An 18,870-nucleotide genomic window follows, 5' to 3' on the forward strand; every position below is an offset into this window, starting at 1 on the left:
ACTAGGCATCTGCTTATCTATCCCAGCGCCTACATAGGTATGATCTTGACCTGTAGACACTAACAGGTGTGAATGATTTATTTTCCACAAAAGGCTTTTAGCAGGAAATACATGAGTGAAAACTAAAGACTCTTTGCCTTGCTAGTCAGCTGATACCCAGCCTTAAAGAGGCACTTACATGTCCAGTGTCTGTTTTTGACGGTACAGTTAAATGGGCACAGGCAATTCCGCTTTTAGTGATCTCTCATGCTGCCTCAGGTGGGACATATTGCATAGGATTTCTGACCCAATGTGTGCCCATCTTCGGCTGCCAGGACATTGATCCAGTTAGCGCTTTCAGGGTATGCCCGGTGCATCAGGCAATAACATAGAGGGAGGGAGTGTGCTTGCTTGTCTGTTTTCCTTCCTCCAATATCCCACTGATATTCACCTAGGATATGGCAAATATAGGTTCACTGAGTAGCCACAGTTGTTACTCACCCGTGATACCGACGGTTCAGTATATACTTGTCTCCCCTGCTGAAGGGGTTTTGAATTTGCACTTTGCAGGAGAGTGCCCAAGCCAGGAGGTTACGAGGAAGGGGCTACCAGGTGAGCCAGAGCACGGCGTGAATTCCACTCTGCCATCAGGGCTGTTGTGTGGGGAAGAAAAAAACCCCTCTGCGTTTAGCTGTGTTACACTGAATATTTAATAATGACCTCAGTGGAATGCAGCTGAGCGACTAGGAACAGTGCAGCGGAACTGTTTCCTTTGGAGGAACTGAACTTCTTCCTACCTCACAGCAGGGTGCTTCCCACTGAGGTTGGGACAGGTTTATGGGAGATAAGAGCTTAATTCCTCACCTAGAAGAGGGAGTTGAATTCAGGTTTAGGCTAACAAAATCCTTCTAGGCACTGATTTATAAAGGAGCCAAGCTGCCGGTGCTCTTTTACTGCATTTTGAAATAAAACGTTGGACATGTTCCTTACGAAGGATTTCTCCCAGAAGGTGACTCAAGGCTGTGAATGAATGGAGGACATTTTGTGCCAAGTAAAGTACTATAAGCCTGGCGAGGCAAAGGATTTGGGACAGATTTCTTCAGCACTTTCTAGTGCTGAGGTTATGTGACCTACATGATTCAGGTCTAAAATGCTTTGGGACTTGGCTCTCTGGGTAGATGCGGCCCACTCAGCACACCTGCCATTACATCAGCACAGCAGCTACCCTGAACCTATCATCATCTGATTCAGCTCTGTGTACATGGGAAGGTATCTGTTCAGAGGTAATTGTATTTGTAACTATGGCAGAAAAGCTAAAGGGCAGCAAGGTTCTTTGAAAAATAATTAGTTGTCTTAAATCTGGATTTTTTCAATGACCTTGGCAGTATTAATTCTTTGAAACCTTGGCCTTTATTCACTTCTGACTGCCTTGCCTGTTATTTGCAATAAACATCTGATCTAGGGGGAATATGTTTTAAAATTGGGCTCTGACTCCACAGCGGGAGATCTGGCCTATCTGTATGGCAGAGCACTGGGAAGGCTCAAGTGTTGCGAGTGTGAAACGAAACGTGACATACAGCTATAATGTGAGCTGCTTCTGCATTTGCTGCTCTACTCGTATTCCCATACAATTGCACAGGACAGGCCCAGCCCCACTCAGGACAAAGTATTTTGAAGTCCTGTGTTTAGGCAGGCAGTCTCAAGTTCAAATAGGCTAGCCTTCTATATACGTACATTTGTTTTTATAACTGACTGAAGGAAACAAGAAGTCATGGGCACAAAGCTCAGTGGCTCAGTACACCCCTAGTCCCATCGTCCTTCACTTTTGTCCTTTTTCGTAAAGACAACAAGACCTTCAGGACAGATTCAGTCTTTTCTTCTCAGTTCGTGTGTTTATATTCTATGATCATAATTGGAGCCCGTAGGCAATATTCATACTACTTTTAATAGGCATCAGTTTGAGTAACAGATGCTCATTACAACGATTCCATCTCCTCGCTAGCCAGGGCTATGTGTAAAAAGGGAATACATCATCACATTTTGAGATGGTGGGTTTTGAGCGTCTTCCCATGTAAAATCTTTCTGGACAAAATAGCTGGGGACCTGGTTGGGCTCTGATCCCACAGCTAGCCCCATCGCCACTTGGAGCGGGTGACAGCTGCTAGGGAAATCGAACTGCAGAGTGCCTCAGGGAACTGGGAAGGGGGGGATTTCTAACCTTAGACACCGAGTTCAGCAAAATTGGTGCAAGGCCGTGTACGGTAAGGGTACACCTGCATTGAACAGGGCATTCCTCAGCGGGGCGGACGGTGAGCGAGTCAGCAGTGCCCTGCTCAGGGCAGTGCCATGGACTCAGGTGGGCTGGTGGGAGTTTCACTGGCAGAGGGTACTGAATCAGCTCTCCGGAAAATACTCCTTTCCTGACAGCTAGCTCTTGTTTTTTGGGATGTGCTGGTGAAATATCCCCACCCCTAAAAGAAGCAGTGAGATGCTGACAGCTTCACCGCTCTATGGGTTTACTCCTGATAGGCATTTCAGCACTGCCAGGGCTGCTGCTAAGGTAGATGCAAAGTAAAGGAGGGCAAATTTTAATGCTGTTGATACTCTTCCACTGCGATTACAGATCATGTATCATATATCAGCTGCTCACTGGGAAAGCTTGGGACTTTAAGTGGAGCAGTGTGGGAAAAAACCTATTCTTTTTTTCTTAAAAAAAAAAAGCAGATGTACCTTCTCAAATATCTATTTGAGTTTATTTCTGAAACAGTCATAAAACATAACTGAGATACGTGGAATGAGCTTGTGGTGGTAATCGTATATTTGAGCAAATTAATTGCTGTGCTATGAGATGAAACAAGGTATAAACATGCAGGGATATATTCTGATCTATTTGCTGGTTTTATGGCACCACTGTAACAACCTCCTGCTGCAGCTATGCAGATCCTAGAACACAAGCAAGCGTTCCTTTACCCTAGCAAAAGCTCACGTTCCTCAGCTGCTTTGTAGATTGAAAAATACCTGGATTTGCTGCTGCTGTTTGTCATCCAAAGCAAGGACATCCTGAGTTGGCACCTCCTGGCTCGCTATTGTGCTCTGCTTTAGCATGTGACTGTGCATGCTGAAGGCTGGTGACAATTTGGCTATTCACACAGCCCCACGCTGTGGAGGCCTTGCCGCCCGTTCTGCACAAACATTGATCTTTTCGAACAAACGAATCCATAGATGTCAAGGCCAGGGATTTGAAAAGGGTGGAGTAAAAGATCCATTTGGTAGCTTAATGTTCTTGGTAGTTTTGTAAAGCAGCTTGCTGGGCAAACTCCGTAATGAAAACCTCTCTGCACTTAATGTTATTTTAATAGAAAGGGCTCAAATTGCAGCTAGGAAAGTTGTTGCTGATTTTCTTTTCAACTGTTAAAGCCCCTTTAACGCAGCCACAATGCATCGGTTTGCCTGGCGTAAGTGCTAGCGAGTCTCGCAGGGGAATCTCCCAAGTAAAAATAAAATCACGGTTTAATTTCCGTAACGCGGTGCAGCGTGCGAGGGCGCGCACGCTTCGCTAGCACACCCACAGCAAGCCGAAGCCAGAACCGCCGAGAACGGCGGCTCCCACAGCAGCACGGCGGGCTCTCTTCGGTCACCGTGCCTGTGCAGCCTCCTCCAGCTCCTAGCATTAATTGCAGGTTGTTCTTGTCTTTCCTCGTCCAGCCGGGGCGAAGCTGCGTGAAGAAACGCCAAGGGCGGCGTGGCCCTGGTTGCACACGCCCGGGGTGCAGAGCCACCGCACTGAGGGCCGGGCGCTGCCCTGGAGTGAAAAATACCACAGGTATGGGCTTGACCGAGGGGACAGCGCTGCGGCGGGGGGAACGGGGGCTGTGCCGGCCGGGACAACCCCCAGGTCCAGCTTTAGGACTCCCAGGACCGGATTAAAAACGCTGCGGCCGCCCGACGCGAAGCGCCGGTCCGCAGTGAATTCCTTCGGCCGGTTGTGGTCTCTCCAACGTTCCAGGGCGCAGACCGCGCCGGCTGGCAGCGGCGGCCGGGGCCGGGGCCGGGGCCGGGGCCGGGGACAGGGCCGGGGCCGGGGCCGGGGAGTCCCGCACCGCCGGCTGCCCGCCGCCAGCCCCGGGGGCCGGGCCCGGCCGCCCTCACCTGGGCGGGGCGGGGCGGGCCGCTGACTGACGTGCGGCGGCCCCGCCCCCGCGGGCGCGGGCGGCGCCTCGGCTGCCAACCAGCAGCCGGCGGGGGGAGGCGGCGGTTGCCGAGCCGAGCCCAGGAGCGCGGGGACCGGCGCCGGGGCCGCCATGGAGCCCCCGAGGGACCAAGGTAGGGCGGGGGCTGCGGCCGCGCCGCGCCTCGGGCGGCCCCGCGGGGCGGGTGGCGGTGCCTGGCGCTGCCGTGCGGCGGGGGCACGGCGTCCCCCTCGCAGCCCGGCCCGGCGCTGCCCTGCCCTGCCCAGCCCAGCTCCGCCGTGCCAGCCGGCGGCGGGCCGGGCTCGGCGCGCCCTGCGTCCGGCGGGGGGATCGCCTGGCGAGGTAACTGCCGCGGCGGGCGGGGGGGTCCGCTGCGGGGGCTGAGCGCGCCCGGCTGAGGTGGCTGCGCTGGCGGCCGGGGCGGTGCGGGACGGGACCCCGGCCTCTCGCGGGGCTGCGCCTCCCGCCGCGCCCTCAGCTCGGAAAATGCGGAACCGGGGGGCGGGCGCTGGCTTCGCGCCGCGGCGGGCGGCAGAGCCCGGGGCGGGCGGCAGAGCCCGGGGCGGCCCCCCCCCCCCGCCAGCGGGTGCCGCCGCTCCCCGGGCGGCGGGCACGGGCGGTGAATCCCGGCCTTCCCACCGCGGGTAGAGGCGAGAATAACCCTTCTGGCCTCACCCAGGAGTGAAAGTAGAGCGCTTCCATTTTGCGAGTGCGTAACTTCGGATTAGCCGGCGCTGCTGGCAGGGTTTGTTCCCGCCGAACTCCCCCCGTCCCGGCGCTGCTCAGCAGCTGGCGGCTCCCTTGTGGCAGCCGCTCCCGAGGGGCGGCAGGCGCTCCCCGGCCCGGGGCTTCCCCGGAGGGCGTCTTGCCCGGGGAAGGCTGCTGTCCGAGCTGCCGCCGTTGCAACGCTCCCTAAACCTGTTTATTCTTAAATAAAAAAAGCCTTGGGATTGCTGCCCAAGAGTAGTTGGTGCCTTGATGAAGGCTGACCTGAATGCGGACAAAGCAGGATCTCTTGCTATAAAAGCTTCTCCCACGAAGGTGTATTACATATATCCTACTGATCGTGTCTCGGTTGCAGTCTTTTACATGGTGTAGTACTGAACTGCACACCAGCTGCTTTCCCCTGGACGAAGTGAGGCAGGACAGGGTCAATAAGCTACTTTGTTTGAGTAAGCTGGTAGGGCTTCTTGGCCCAGCTCAGCATCTGTGCCCTTGGACCGGTTTCGTTCAGTGTTTTATTGCTGAGCGTGCTCGGGACGGTAGGAAGCGTTCGCTAGCGGTGTTGGAGGCGCGGGAGGTGCTGGGAGTGTAACCCCTGACTCTGCGCAGTCAAGCTCTCTGCTCTGCCAGGTGAGCTGCCTTAGGCACCAACCTTGATCTGTCCATGCTCTCGTTTAAGTGTTTTGAGGCTGCTGTAGTACGCTTGTATAATTAGCAACAACTTCTGAGTTGCTCTGTATATAGAGAAAAGGGCAAGTTGTCTTTGCCGGAGCAGAAGATCATCCGGTGAGGGGCTGAACCTACACAGGGAGGTTCCTTCAGCCATTCTGAAGTCCTGTGGCTATCTTCAATGTGTATATAAAAAAAAACCCCAAACACAAAAACAAACAAAAAAAATCCAAAAATCCAAACAAGCCCCCAAACCCTATTCTTGGGGACTGACAAACAGAACCGTTCAGTCAGAAAACAGCACAACTGTCAATTTGATCAGGATTTTAATTCCAACTGCAGGAGTGTTAACACAGTTTTCAGTATTTGTCCTGAAGTTTTTTCTTTGTGTTTGAGCCTGTTAAAAGGCAAACACCTTTATTGAGACTGCAGGGTCTTGAACAACTTCTGATGGAAAAGGAGAGTAAAATACTGTGGTCTTTTGAAAAGCTTTAGTGGCAATGCTGACACTTTCTAGAGGCTTGTTTTGCTACTGAACTCATTTTTGTGTAAATACTGCTTTGTATGGAGAGGGTACTGCACCTCAAGTTGTGCATCTAGTGTAATGTAAGCTGCTGTTATGGAGCAAACATGGTGCAACACCTTCTTCCTCTGCCTTCTTTTTGGAGGCGATTATGCTGTTTTCTCTTTTGGGTGAGGTGAAGACCTGCAGGTACAGCGGGAAAATCTAGAACAGACAACACACTTTTGCCTATTCAACTAATGACTTCTAATACCCTGCTAGTTAGCATTCAAAGACCCATTTCCCAGGCAAGCTGGAGTGCTTGCATTGGAAATTGTGCTTGATGATATGGTATTGCTCACCAAAGCCACATACTTGGCTGAAATCCAGGCTGCCAGGTCCTGTCTCGGGGGCTGGCTTAAACATCCTGGATTGCCTCACCTAACCAGAAATTAATTTGTTTAAAAGTGTGAGTCAGAGGTTGCACTTTTCATTGTTAGGATGACAGCTTTCTCAGCTAGTGAAAGTTAGGAGATGGGAAGAAAATCTAGATTGTAGTTAAGACTGCAACCAAACTAGGCAAGGCTAATACTCCAGGTACGTAATGTGCTTAAGTCTTTCCTCTCTCCTGAGCAGTCAGGTATGGCAGCAGTCCTTAAACAGTTGTTACTAGCCTACCATCACCAGCATCAGAACCATTGAACAGTTTTTTGCTTGAAGTGTCTTTGTTTTCAGGGAAGGGATGTTTGGCCTGGCTGTATGCTTCCACATGGGGCTCGGTGGACTCCAACCTCTCTGGAAAGCTTGGGCTGCAAGCGCTTGGGGTCTCTTGCTCTCTGATTACAAGTACCAAAGCAGCAGTGTCAGCTCAAGCCAAATGGATATAATATTCCCCTGAGATGAGGAGTCCCTTCTTCTATTGCTTTGCATTAAGTTGCCATGAACAAAATCTGGTCTTTCACTGTGTGGGCTCAGCTGAATGGACTAATAACTGCAGTTGTGTTTTCACAAAGATTCTGTTTTTTTTTTTTTTTTTTTCCTCCTGCAAAAAATCGTGTACCTCGTTTTGCTTGCAAAAAGAGTCTCTCTGTGGTTTGCCACTGTTAACTGTTAGTGCTGGTATGGTTCACCACTGGAAAAATAAGGGTGAAGCTGCCCCAACAGTATAAGCAATGTGTTGATGTGCTCTGAACGAGGAGACCGTGCCACTGAGCAGTCTTGTGAAGATGTGCAGCACGGCACAAACAGTTATCTACTGCATCTCCAATGTTGTGTTCAGGGGGTTCCTCTTATACTTCAGCAGCTCTTCACTTACGTAACCTGGTGTCTTTCAAAGTCTTCTGGCTTTGTGGGACTCAGGAGTCCCAAAACGCTACACACAGTTTCTAGAGAGAGTATGTAAGCCTTTCTTTTCCTAGAGCCTTGACTTGGATTTCTGGGGCTGACAAAATGGACTTTAATGTTCCTTTTGTGCAGAAAGAACTTGTTGCTGGCAGTAGGACAAGACTTCCCCCATTGCCCTAATGGACGAAGCTGTACCTTTTTCTGCTGCTTTGTTTGTTTTCTTTATCACTAGGTACTTGCAGTACTGTAGGTAAGAATTTTTTTTTTTTCCTTAACATGGAATTGTGAAATCAAACACTTACAAGTAAATAATAGTGGACAGCTGTTGTCAGAACTGCAAAGGAAGAATGATTTCACTGAACCGAGTGTCTGTAACAGTGACTTGAAGATGAAAGAGGAAAAAACATAGCAGAACAGTTGCATTAGTAGGTCCCTTGAACAGCAGCAAGTCTTCCCCTCTCTTGCATGAAAAACTCAGTGGAGGTGGGGGAAATCTCATTGTTCTGACTCAGGCTGAGTGTCCTGGCTTGACAGCGTGGCATTACATGATTTATTTAATGGCACTGCTGTTCTCCCCCCGCAGCCAGTGCATGAATGAGGTACTGAAATGCAGGGGATCGGTGCGCTGTGCTGGAGGGACTCTGGAGCAGCTGATGCACAAGCAGCTGCCTGTGCATCGGCGTGGGGTGGGCAGTGTCAGCTGTTCCTGCCCTCTCCGACGCACTTATCATTTGTGCTCACACCCGCTTCAGGAGGAGGTGGAGGAGGGAGCCCACCCGGCTCTCCAGCAGTGGAAAGAGTCTGTTGCTTGTGGTATGCGTGGATCTTCTGTCCCTGTTCTCTATAGCCAGTGCTGTCACATGCAGTCAAGGCAATCCTTTACCCAGCTGGAGTAAAGCCTGCTCTCAGACCTTTCGGGGTAGGGAAAGCTTAGCTGAGGATTTGCTTCCTTTGATCCTCCAATGAGGCCAAGCTGTAGCTGCTCTGGGCTTTTAAAATCCCAGTGACATGAAACCAGTGCAAGTCCTGTTTGTTCCAGTTTCCCACACTTTGAAGCCCTGTGAAACGGCCCATGGGTTCCCCTTTCTCCCACTGCAAACGCCGTCTAAGCAACGGGAGACCTTGGAGGCTCGGTCTGACCTTGCTGGCTCAAAACAAAGCGCTGCGCTTCAGCTCTGGTTTAAGAACTGTGCTAGCGTAGGCTGGGCAAGTGCCTTGCTCTGCTTGATCTGAGTGCTTTGTGGGTAAAGTGGGAACAGCTGATTTTTATGGCTGAAGTTGGCTGCCATATGTTAACACCTCTCCTAAAGCTGGCCTGGGCACGAGTGCTATTGAGCTGCTTTCAGCTGTGCCTGGAGACTTCTGAGCACGGCCCCTTCCATCTGCAGCGGCTGGCAATAACCACGCGTGCTGCAATAGTCTGCCTTGGGAATTTTATTTGTATTCCTTTTCTTGCTCCTGTCTATCTTGTACATGCATTTCTTTCCTTGTCTTCTACAGCTGCTAAAACCAGTAGTCCTTGACTAACAGCCTCTGCTTCACGAGCCAGATCTCAGCATAGTCCTGGGGGGAGCCGGGTGGCGAGGGGAATGGGTGTTGGGGCTTCTGATGCTTTCTGCCATGCAGTGGCCCTGCTGGATAAGGGCACCCTGAAAGCTGCTTTGGCTGCCCTAAGTGTTGTAAAGGCTGGGGTGCTGGGTGGGCTTTGTCCTCTTCCTTCACGACTGTTTGCTCCTTTAACAGCAAGGGGTCCAGACAATTTTCATGGGGAGGGAGCGCCTCAGCCAGTACACAGAAGTCTTTTGTGAAGTCAAGGGACTAGATTTGCCACGTAACATCAGTGAGTTGTTTGTGGATTGCCGGTTCCTGAGGGTGCTGGACATTACTGCAGGTAAGGGAGGATATCAGCTCTATCTCTTCAAAAAGTAATGTTTCCATGGCAGCAGGTACAGTGCAGGGAGTCTTCTTGAATGCCAATGTTTTCTTGACCAGCTTTCAAAAGACAAAAACCCAAACAACTCCATTCTTGGTTTAATAGGAAAGAACAACAGTGTCAGTTGCTGAGCCCTGTGCAGCAGACATCTGATGGGTGTGGGGTTTTTCATGTTTTTAAGAGAAGCTCACCTCCAGGTCGGGTGATGATGACCCACTGTTGCCTCCACTGGAGTTTTTGTACTAGAGGCACTTCTGATTTGAGGTTTCCTGTATGGAGGCAAGGAGGTGTTTACCCTTGTCCTTTTAATATCCTGCAGTGAGTAAGCAGAAAAATGTCAAAGGGTGACTGAAAGGGAAAGCAAGCATTAGGTGAGATTAAGCACTAAATTGAAATGCTCTTGTTCAGCCAAAACTGTCACTCTGTGTCAGCTTCAATTTGAGAATCCAGAGGGACAGCTTTTTCTCCTGTTGAAGGTAGCGAGCATCTTCAAAGTCCCTCATATTTGGGTGTGTATTACCTAGAGAGACTGGGAGCCTTCACTCAAAATCCTTGTATTTGAGGGTAGGCTTTCAACCACAAGCCTTCTCTTTTGAAAAGGGCTGCAGTAACAGACCAGCTACCCATAACTTTCTAATCTGGATCTCTCCTGAAGGTTCAACGTCACTCCTGCCATTTCCTCTTGCTCCTCTTCCTCCTTTTCCTCTGCCCCTGGTTAAGGGAGCTGAAAGAACATGTAGCTGTGTGTTGGCTTTGGCAGTTTGGCAGAGCAATACCACAAGCTAGCGTAACTGGTGTTGAATATGGTTGCCCTGCTATGAAAGCATTTATCTCTAGCAGAGGTGTAGGCTGTATGGATTTTTCTGCTATTGCAGCTTCAAGTGGTTGCAGTTGTCTGCATGAGTCTGCAGCCAGTTGCCCTGTGCGGGGAGGGGGACGACAGCGCAGTGGAGAGTATACTGGCTGCCAGCAAATGCTGCTGTGCGGAAAAATGCTCATTGTGCTATGACTTGCTCCCGAACAGAAAGGGGTGGATTGATGATATCTAGTGAGAAACCAGCGCTACTATTGTGGTGTGAACGCTGTCACTGAAAGAGGCAGCTTTCCTGTTTCACAAGCCAACTTCTGTATTGCAGAGTGTGAGAGCAGAGCAGTAAGTGTCCTCAGATGCTCACTGACAGTGGAGTGCTCCAGCAAATGTATGCACTGCCTTGGCTGAGCCTGGGATGCTCTGTTAATTTCTGCAGAACTGAGGTCTGTAGGAACATGCTGTGCCACACACGGTTCGGAGTGACAGGCTTCTGAACTGCCTCTCTCCTGCTTGTACCCTACCAGCAGCACAACAAATGCGTGCTATGCTTAAAAACTTCATAGGCAAAGAGGAAGCACATTTTGTGTGTGTGTGTGTGTGTATAAAAAGAATGCCAATAACTCATTGTTAGTGTAATTGAAATTTTAACAATCTAATTCAAGAATGATTATTACTTTAGGTCTTATTACAGAAAAAGACTATGTATGCAGATGAAGTCTTAGTAATAATAAAGGTAATGTTGTATGCACTTAGTTTCTACACCTTTTCCTGATGTTATTCTCATCCTTCCCCTGGCTTCTGAGGCTGGTAGCGTCATTCTGGTGGTGGCAGGGGTACTACAGCAAGTTGTCAGTGTTGTGACTCCTTTGCTGGGAGGAATGGGATGTTGATGGCTGCTGCTTCCTCACTGTAGGATCCACAGGGGCCCTTCTGTTATGTTTGCTTTTTACACATTTGCTCTTTCTTTCATTGCTCTGCAAGCTCCATGTTACATCCAAATCTATTATATAAAGTACCTTTTCTGTATGTTAGATATTATTTCTTTGCTCTCTTTGTTGCCTCTAAAATAGTTTTGTCCAGCTGCAGATCTCCATTGGCGATTGATGACTTTATTACAGCCGTAGGATCTCCAGTGTCAACGCTGTGCCCTATTACTTATAGTACCATGCCTGTACTGTCACATCCCATGACTCTGCTTTCTGAGATACACCAAGTAAAACAAAGCTGCAGGCAAATCAAGGGGAGTTCAGGCAGAGCAAGCCTGACAGACCTCTAGTCCTGAGGCCCTGCACACTCAAATCTTATGGCCTGTTACTAGCAATAGCAATATGGTATTGTGGGGTAACAAAGAGGCTGGTGAGCAGCTGCAGCTTGCTGGGGGTGGTGGGAGATGCCAGCAGAGGCAGAACAGCAGGTTTTTTCCTGTTTTGCTTTCCCTTCTCTAGCAGCTAGAGGGGAGTGGAGTTTCATCAGAGCCCCCTAAGCCTGGGATATAGATGAAAAGATGTGCCAAGGGAGGGAACCTGGGCTGGAGTTGGTGTTTTCAGTCAGGTGCTTCCCCTGTGCTTCGCTAAGATCAGAGCACATGCTGGGCAGTGATCTCGATTAATGAGAAAAGCCTCAAAAACATTGAAAAAGCAGCTTTGTAAGTAATGCTTCTTAGCTGCTCTTTAGGATGGCAAAACTGTGTGTTTCAGCTGTGAGCCTTGGGGATGTGGCTCATGTCTGTTGTGCTTTTTTACTTTTTTTCTAAAGTACTTTAATTAAACTACTAGCAGGAGCCCTAAGATGAGCAAAAAGCAATCCTAATCATTCCTTTCTCTTTGACTGTTCTCTGCCTAAACATGTATCACATCACAGCATTAGAAAGTCTTGATTAACTTGATCAGGATAGCAGAATTTAAAAGAACCCCCCTCCTTGATGCTTCTGCTGGAGTCATCACTGTCTGACGTTCATTGCAGTGCTCTACAGCAGTCCAGTCCGTCAGAATACTTGTATAACAGTGGATATTCGCAGCTGCTGGCAGGAAGGGCTGCCTTTGAAGAAGGCCATTTCTCTAAACGTGCATCTTCTGGTCCCCTGTAGTGTCTGCAGAGTAGTCTAGGGTCCCCGCTTTTCCTCACACAGGCTCCCACGAGCGGAGCTGTGCAAGAACTTGCCTGTAAGCATCTTTAAAGAAGCTGTCCTGTAAGTGGGAACCAGTACTTCCAACCTAAAAGAAGGGTCGTGGGTATGAAATCAGCACAGCTCACGCTGGCTGAAACGCGTCTTGCTCTCTAGTCGCTGTATTGCTCTGTAGAAGACAAATCACTTCAGCACAGCGCAAAAGTGTTTTGCCTACATCTGAGGAGTCTTGAGAAGCAGGCTGAAGGCAGAACAGAAGCCCCCAAATCAATCACTGTTTTTAACTAACCTGCTGACTCTTCTGTGCACTGTGATTACTGTTTGCAAAGCTTAGTTTTATGCCTGAACATCGACAGGCTTCAGTCTGCATGAGCGGATCACAGGCTGCTGCATGCTGTTTCCATAGCACCACTCAAATCTGTGCTAGGCAGTCCCTGAAGAGGCTTGCTGAGCAGCTGACGTGCGTTCAGGGATGAGGAGCATCAGGAGATGTACCAGCCTAGTGCACAGGGTGGGGAAGGAGCCTTATTTAAATATTGACTTTCCTTTTGCCAGATGTCACTGTCTTGGCAGAAGGAAAACAGGCCGTTGTATTGCAACGTGCTTTGCTTGGAGCCATGAGCTGTTAAAAGCACCATTCATGCTGCGTGTTTCATCTCCTCGACAAGCCACTTGCAGTGTTGGGCTCCAAAACTTTTTTTTTCTAGAGGGGATTTGATCTTGAGTAAAAGGATAGGCCTGCAGTGAGTTCTTGTTGTTCTCTTCTCCCAAGACCACTCTGGTGCCTGCCTAGCAGGTATTTGTTTTACCTTCTTGTCCTCTGGGTTGTGACAGCCCTTCGTGTCCACTGCCTAGGCAGACTTTTCAGGTGCTGCGCAGCTATAGTGAGTGCCCCGAGTAGGTAGCGTATGGGGGACCTTGAGCAAGGGATGTGTCCTGGATGCTGTACCCAGAACGTTGCCATGTGGTCTGTCACCACCTCCGGAGTCACTTGAAGGAGCAGGGAGCAGAAGTTACTGCGGAGGATCCCAAAGAGATAACTGTCTGGATGTCTGAAGAAGGCCAGGCGATGTGTCTGAAATGGCAAGCTGGGGTTGTGCTGCTGCCTGCCAAGCAGTTGCTCATCCCTGATCTTCTTCCTGAGCAAGACTGAGCACAGCATGGGCCCGACTCCCTGCTTCTCTAAGGTCTCAGGCCATGTTTGGACCCCTGCACACTATCTTTCCCACCAGCTCCTGCTCCAGGGTGTGTGGGGACCTCAGCCCCAAGCTTAGGCTAGGGGCACGCCCCCCAAACCCAAGTTAAGGATAGGGGGGGATCCTGTGCTCCATAGAAGTTGGCCTTTAATTTATGTAGCTTAACTGCTAAAAACACTACTGCGGCTTCTAGCTGGCTACTGCTGTTGTATGATTTAAGTATAGTAATTTGGAAGGAGGGGAAGACCTTAAAGCTTTACTGTTGTTTCCTCCAATAAATCAATCCTTAGCTGCAGTAAAAGCGTGTTCTGGACACCCACTTTAAACCTGAGGAAGAAATAAACAGTTGCTGCTACCATTTAAATAACTATTTCTAGGAATCAGTCTTAAATACTAGCCTTTTCTGAAATACATTTGCATTCCTTAACGCACTTCTAGCAAATGCTGAGGTACAGCAGTAAGACCTGTCTGCATCTTGTGAACTGCTAGTTGAGCTTTGTATACTGATCTTGACGCTCTGCCAGGACTGCAGATCAGTCTAAATAATGTTCCTTTCTGGGTTCAGTGCCTTGCTAGAAAACATGTTAGCACTTTACTCAGTCTAGCAGAGTGATTGTGGACACTAAGCAGGTAGTAGTAAACTTCTTTGGAGAAGTAAAATGCAGTGACTGAATGTCTTTTTGAATAAGATCTTGATTTCTAGACACGAACAAGTCCTGCTTTCCCGCCCTTCATGTTAATCTTTAAATACTCAGTCAACTATGGTTTTTATTTTCTGGAGGAATCTCTGAATATTTAATGTTAGGGGCAGAATTCAGGTTTGGACTGCATTGTCTCCAACAGTTGATTTGTTAAGAGAAATACATCTACTGCAAGTGCATGCTTTATTACTCAGTTCCAGCAACCAGTGTTGCCATTCAATATAAACTTCTTTAGTTGTTTTTCCCATCAAGAGAGGAAAAACCCAGACGCTCACTAGGCACGTAAAAACTGCCAGAGAGATGCTGCATACGTTGCAGGATGCTGCTGCTGCCATGTGTGGCACCGCACAAACTGCCCGCTGATTAGGTTGGTTAGACACTACAGGGCACTTGCGTAAAGAAGCAAGGGTTTCATGGCTTTGCCGGAGTGTGTGTGGGGCTACTTGCTCAGTATGTTTCCCCACGACTCATGGTTGTGAAGACTTGGTTTTAACAGTCCAGCAGACCTGCAGGAAAGGCAGTTGGCGCTCTGAGAGCGTGGCTGGGATGGTAGGTGAGCCTTTTGCCTGATGTACCTCTCTGGGTGCATTGCTTAGAACACCAGCTTCTCAGCAGCAAGTTGTTCACGCTATTAAGTGTATAATTTGTTCCTGCAAGTTGTTCTGGGTCGGGGCAACCCCTGGTATCAGTACAGGCTGGAGGATGAAGGGATTGAGAGCAGCCCTGAGGAGAAGGATTTGGGAGTACTGGTGGATGAAAAGCTGAATGTGAGCTGGCAATGTGTGCTCGCAGCCCAGAAAGCCAACTGTATCCTGGGCTGCATCAGAAGAAGTGTGGCCAGCAGGTCGAGGGAGGTGATTCTGCCCCTCTGCTCTGCTCTGGTGAGACCCCACCTGGAGTGCTGCGTCCAGCTCTGGGGTCCTCAGCACAGGAAGGACATGGACCTGTTGGAGGGGGTCCAGAGGAGGGCCACAAAAGTGATCAGAGGGATGGAACAGCTCTGCTATGAGGAAAGGCTGAGAGAGTTGGGGTTGTTCAGCCTGGAGAAGACTCCAGGAAGACCTTATTGCAGCCTTTCAGTACTTAAAGGGGGCTTATAAGAAAGATGGGGACAGATGTTTTAGTAGGGCCTGTAGCGATAGGACAAAGGGTAGTAGTTTTAAACTAAAAGAGGGTAGATTCAGACTAGATACAAGGAAGAAATTTTTTATGATGAGGGTGGTGAAACACTGGAACTGGTTGCCCAGAGAGGTGGTAGATGCCCCATCCTTGGAAACATTCAAGGCCAGGCTGGACGGGTCTCTGAGCACCCTGATCTAGCTGTAGATGTCTCTGCACGTTGCAGGGGGGCTGGACTAGATGACCTTTAAAGGTCCCTTCCAACCCAAACCAATCTATGATAAATCACAGACACTGTCTGAATCTTTAATTGGGAAACTTACACCACCCTTAAAGAGTATTTGGGGCATCCTGCTTTGATACTTTTCTGTGTGGATTGCAGATGAACGTGAGTGCTATGGTTAACAAGAGCAGCGGTGATAGAATTAATTTCTGCATATTTCTGAACAGGAGCAAGTGAAAGCAGTTGGAATTAATGCTCTGAAGCTGGACGGTTTCGGTTGGCTTGCATGCCTGTCACTGAGCAGTTTTTTCGGCGTGAAAGATTTTTGGAGAAAGAAAGATTTTATAGAAAAGAAAGATTTTTTGAAAGATTTTATACAAGGAAAGCAACTTGAGTGTCAGTGGAATCTGCAGAGACACCTGTTAAGTGCTTCCTGTAGCGCCAAGGGAGTGTTTTTGGAGTAAATAGCAAAGGGGAGAGCTTTACTGGAATAAACTCACAGTCGTCTTTAATTCCGTTCTAGCACACTGGTACGTGAAGTCTTTAATATGCTTCTGTTTCTTATTTGCAATTCAAGAGCAAACTTCATCTTAGTGAATCACAGAAATGTACTTCCCTCCCATCCCCAATGAAAAGTACTTTCCTATTCAAGAAGCATCTTTTGAGAAAGTGAAAATATGGAATGGGAAGAGGGATACAGAAGTCAAAGGGAGACCTCTGTGTGTGGTCAGGAGGAGCTGAGAAGGATTTTTAAGCTCTTTAGGAGGGAGAACTGGTAAGTCGAGGACAATGCAAGCATCAACTAAAATGACTAAACTCCTCTAGTCTGCCTGTTCCAAGGCAATGTCACTAGAGAGGTTTTGTTTCCCTTTCATGCAAGGTGGTGGCAGCAGCATTTCTGAGGGGTGTGATGGCTCATTAATAATAACGCCATATCACAGCTCCCTAGCTAAAGTGCAGGCTTGGGGATTGACAGCTGGGAACAAGCAGTATGCAAGTCAGTGCTTGGACTTTCTCCTCTTCAATATCCTGATCTAGTTTTTATCTGGCAATGCAGAATAAAAAACTGTGAATTGCATTATTAATAGCTATTTAAGCTCTGAATTATTCTGAGCTGTTTCTGTGCTGATGGCCGAGCTATGATGCACCAGACCTGATGTACCAGTAACCAGTAACCTGCTGGGTATCAGCTAGACCAGTCCTTAAGCATAAAGTTTGAAAAGATTAGCAGGCTAATCCATTAAACAGAACTGATCCATTAAACTTGGACTGGAGCATCACCAGTACTTAGAGTGGCTATGCATATGCATTCTTTAAAAAAAAAAAAAGAAACAAACAAAAAAACCCAACAAAACCCCCTTCCCTTCTTCCCCCCCTCTTTTAGAGCTGAATCTCAAATTCCTTCAAGACACATCCTTCTAACTTTGATCCTTTAAACCCACAGCACTTCTTCCCTGCCCCTGTAGTTTCCATCATGTCAGCTGTACCAGAATCAGGAAGAATGTCTGCCCAACTTTGTGTTCATCTAGGTATGTCTTTCCAGTTTTGTCCACACTCATATACTTCAGTAATGGTTTAACTTGCTCTACTTTAATTTGCTGTGAAATATAAGTGAGGAGCCTGGAGATCAGCTTATCCAAGCATGCTGATGTTTAGGAGAACTTACCTTTGTGTGAAATGGACTGGGACACAACTAGATTATGCATAAATATATGAATACTGCTTGGAAATCTTGTGAGATTAGTACTTTTATGATCTGAGATCAGTACTTTTCTGATCTGAGCCTGTATACGTTGTAAAAAAGCAAACATAGATTGCCTGTAATGTTACCCAGAGGCGAAAAGTGATGTCTTCTGTCCGAAGTCCGATCTGATGGAAAGGGGTATGCTCAAGTTCTTCTAGGACCTGGAATTCCTTGAAAGCTTTGTCTCTTTGTGGGGAATCATCTCTGGACAAACTTTCTTGACCCTTTTCTTTGCCTTCCTCTGCTTTTGGAGTGATTAGTGTTTTATGACTGTCTGTTGATTTGTGTGACAGCAGTATCTCTGTCAGCTAACAGTTTCATTTAATTTACTGTCCTAGTCTGACTTGGAGTAGGAGCAAATGTCTCTTAACAGGATTTACTCAGCTCAAGCAGCATTAAAAGTCATTCAAGGACATATCAATTGGATAAAAGCTCAGAGTACTTATTAATATAATGGGAACTTCAGTGGTCATAATACTTTAAAGGTAGATGCATTATCTGCATTGTATTAGAAAAAAATAAGCCAGTTGGTGCAGTTGGTTTGTTAGTGAATTGCTCCTGGTTCATTGCATGCACAGTTGCAGGATTCTCCCTTATCTCTTAAACGAGATTAAGAGCAGTGCAGAAATATTCAAGCCCTACGCCTTGAGTTTGACCAATTTGCAGCCGTGGCAGAATGCGGTTCAAGGTCCCTTTGCTCATGACAGCCATTGCTCCAAATCAGTTTGGAAGCACTGCGGGAATTGGTGCTGCCCAGCTGCGTGTGCCGTGTAGCAGTACGGGCAAGCAGCTGCCAAACTCCGTCTGGAATGGGACGCTTCAAGTACTACATGGTTGGATGAGTGACTTGTAAAATGCTGGACTGTCAAGGAATAGGTAATGTATCTTGCTTAATGCTGCAGAGAGAACACACAACTTATTCTGTGTTTTCAAATGAGAGATACCCAGTAACAGTGAACTGCTGCATCAGTGTGCAAGAGTACTTTATATCAGCAATCTGTTGGTGTGCCATTAGCACTTCTACGCTAGGTATTACTTTCTTAAGTTTAGGTGGGCTCACCAAAGTTCTGCAGTGGGTGAGAAATGTAGATGAATAATATGGTATGGGCTCATCTGCTTGGATAAGCTACCTAACTGGCTCAATGTCTATTGCCAGCTTTTAAGTACCTCACGGACAGGCTGGTTCTCTGAAGGGTTTGTGGCAAAAAGCTTTACTAGTCTAAGGGTATGACTTGACCGGTTGGGGAAGGAGGATCAGGAGCATGTTCTCACGACCTGAGAGATTTCTGGGGCATATATGATTGCATATTTATTGTACCAGTTCACTTCCACTGCTGGCTAGGCAGGGTTTTACAGTTTCATGGACACTTTGCACTATCTTCTCAGATAAGCCGGGAGCAAAAATGTTAATAGGATTTCTGCACAGCTTGCTGCTTGTAGTTGGTTGTGTTGGAGAAATCATACTTCAAGTGTTACACAATTACACTTGTTTGACAGCACCAGTCTAAATCTTAAACTTGATTAGTCAAGGCCTGGGAAGGGAAGAGAGTATCAACCTGGTGATTGCCATCATCATGTTGAATTATTAAGGAAAAAGCTTATCTTTGTCTT

General features: G+C 48.2%; 1 protein-coding gene across 2 annotated transcripts in view; it reads left to right on the forward strand.

The window, feature by feature from the left end:
- Window positions 1-4,222: 4,222 nt before the first annotated feature.
- Window positions 4,223-18,870, forward strand: part of LOC309589039 (tumor protein D52-like) — a gene marked incomplete at its 5' end in the record, with an annotated part of 42,491 nt that continues 27,843 nt past the window's right edge. For both annotated transcript variants that reach the window (XM_082308888.1, XM_082308889.1), the window contains one exon: window positions 4,223-4,302. In XM_082308888.1, the coding sequence (XP_082165014.1) occupies window positions 4,281-4,302 (22 nt within the window). The remainder of the gene's footprint in view (window positions 4,303-18,870) is intronic.

This window comes from Platalea leucorodia, assembly GCF_965183815.1.
Source record: "Platalea leucorodia genome assembly, chromosome: 1".
NCBI classification, from domain to species: domain Eukaryota; kingdom Metazoa; phylum Chordata; class Aves; order Pelecaniformes; family Threskiornithidae; genus Platalea; species Platalea leucorodia.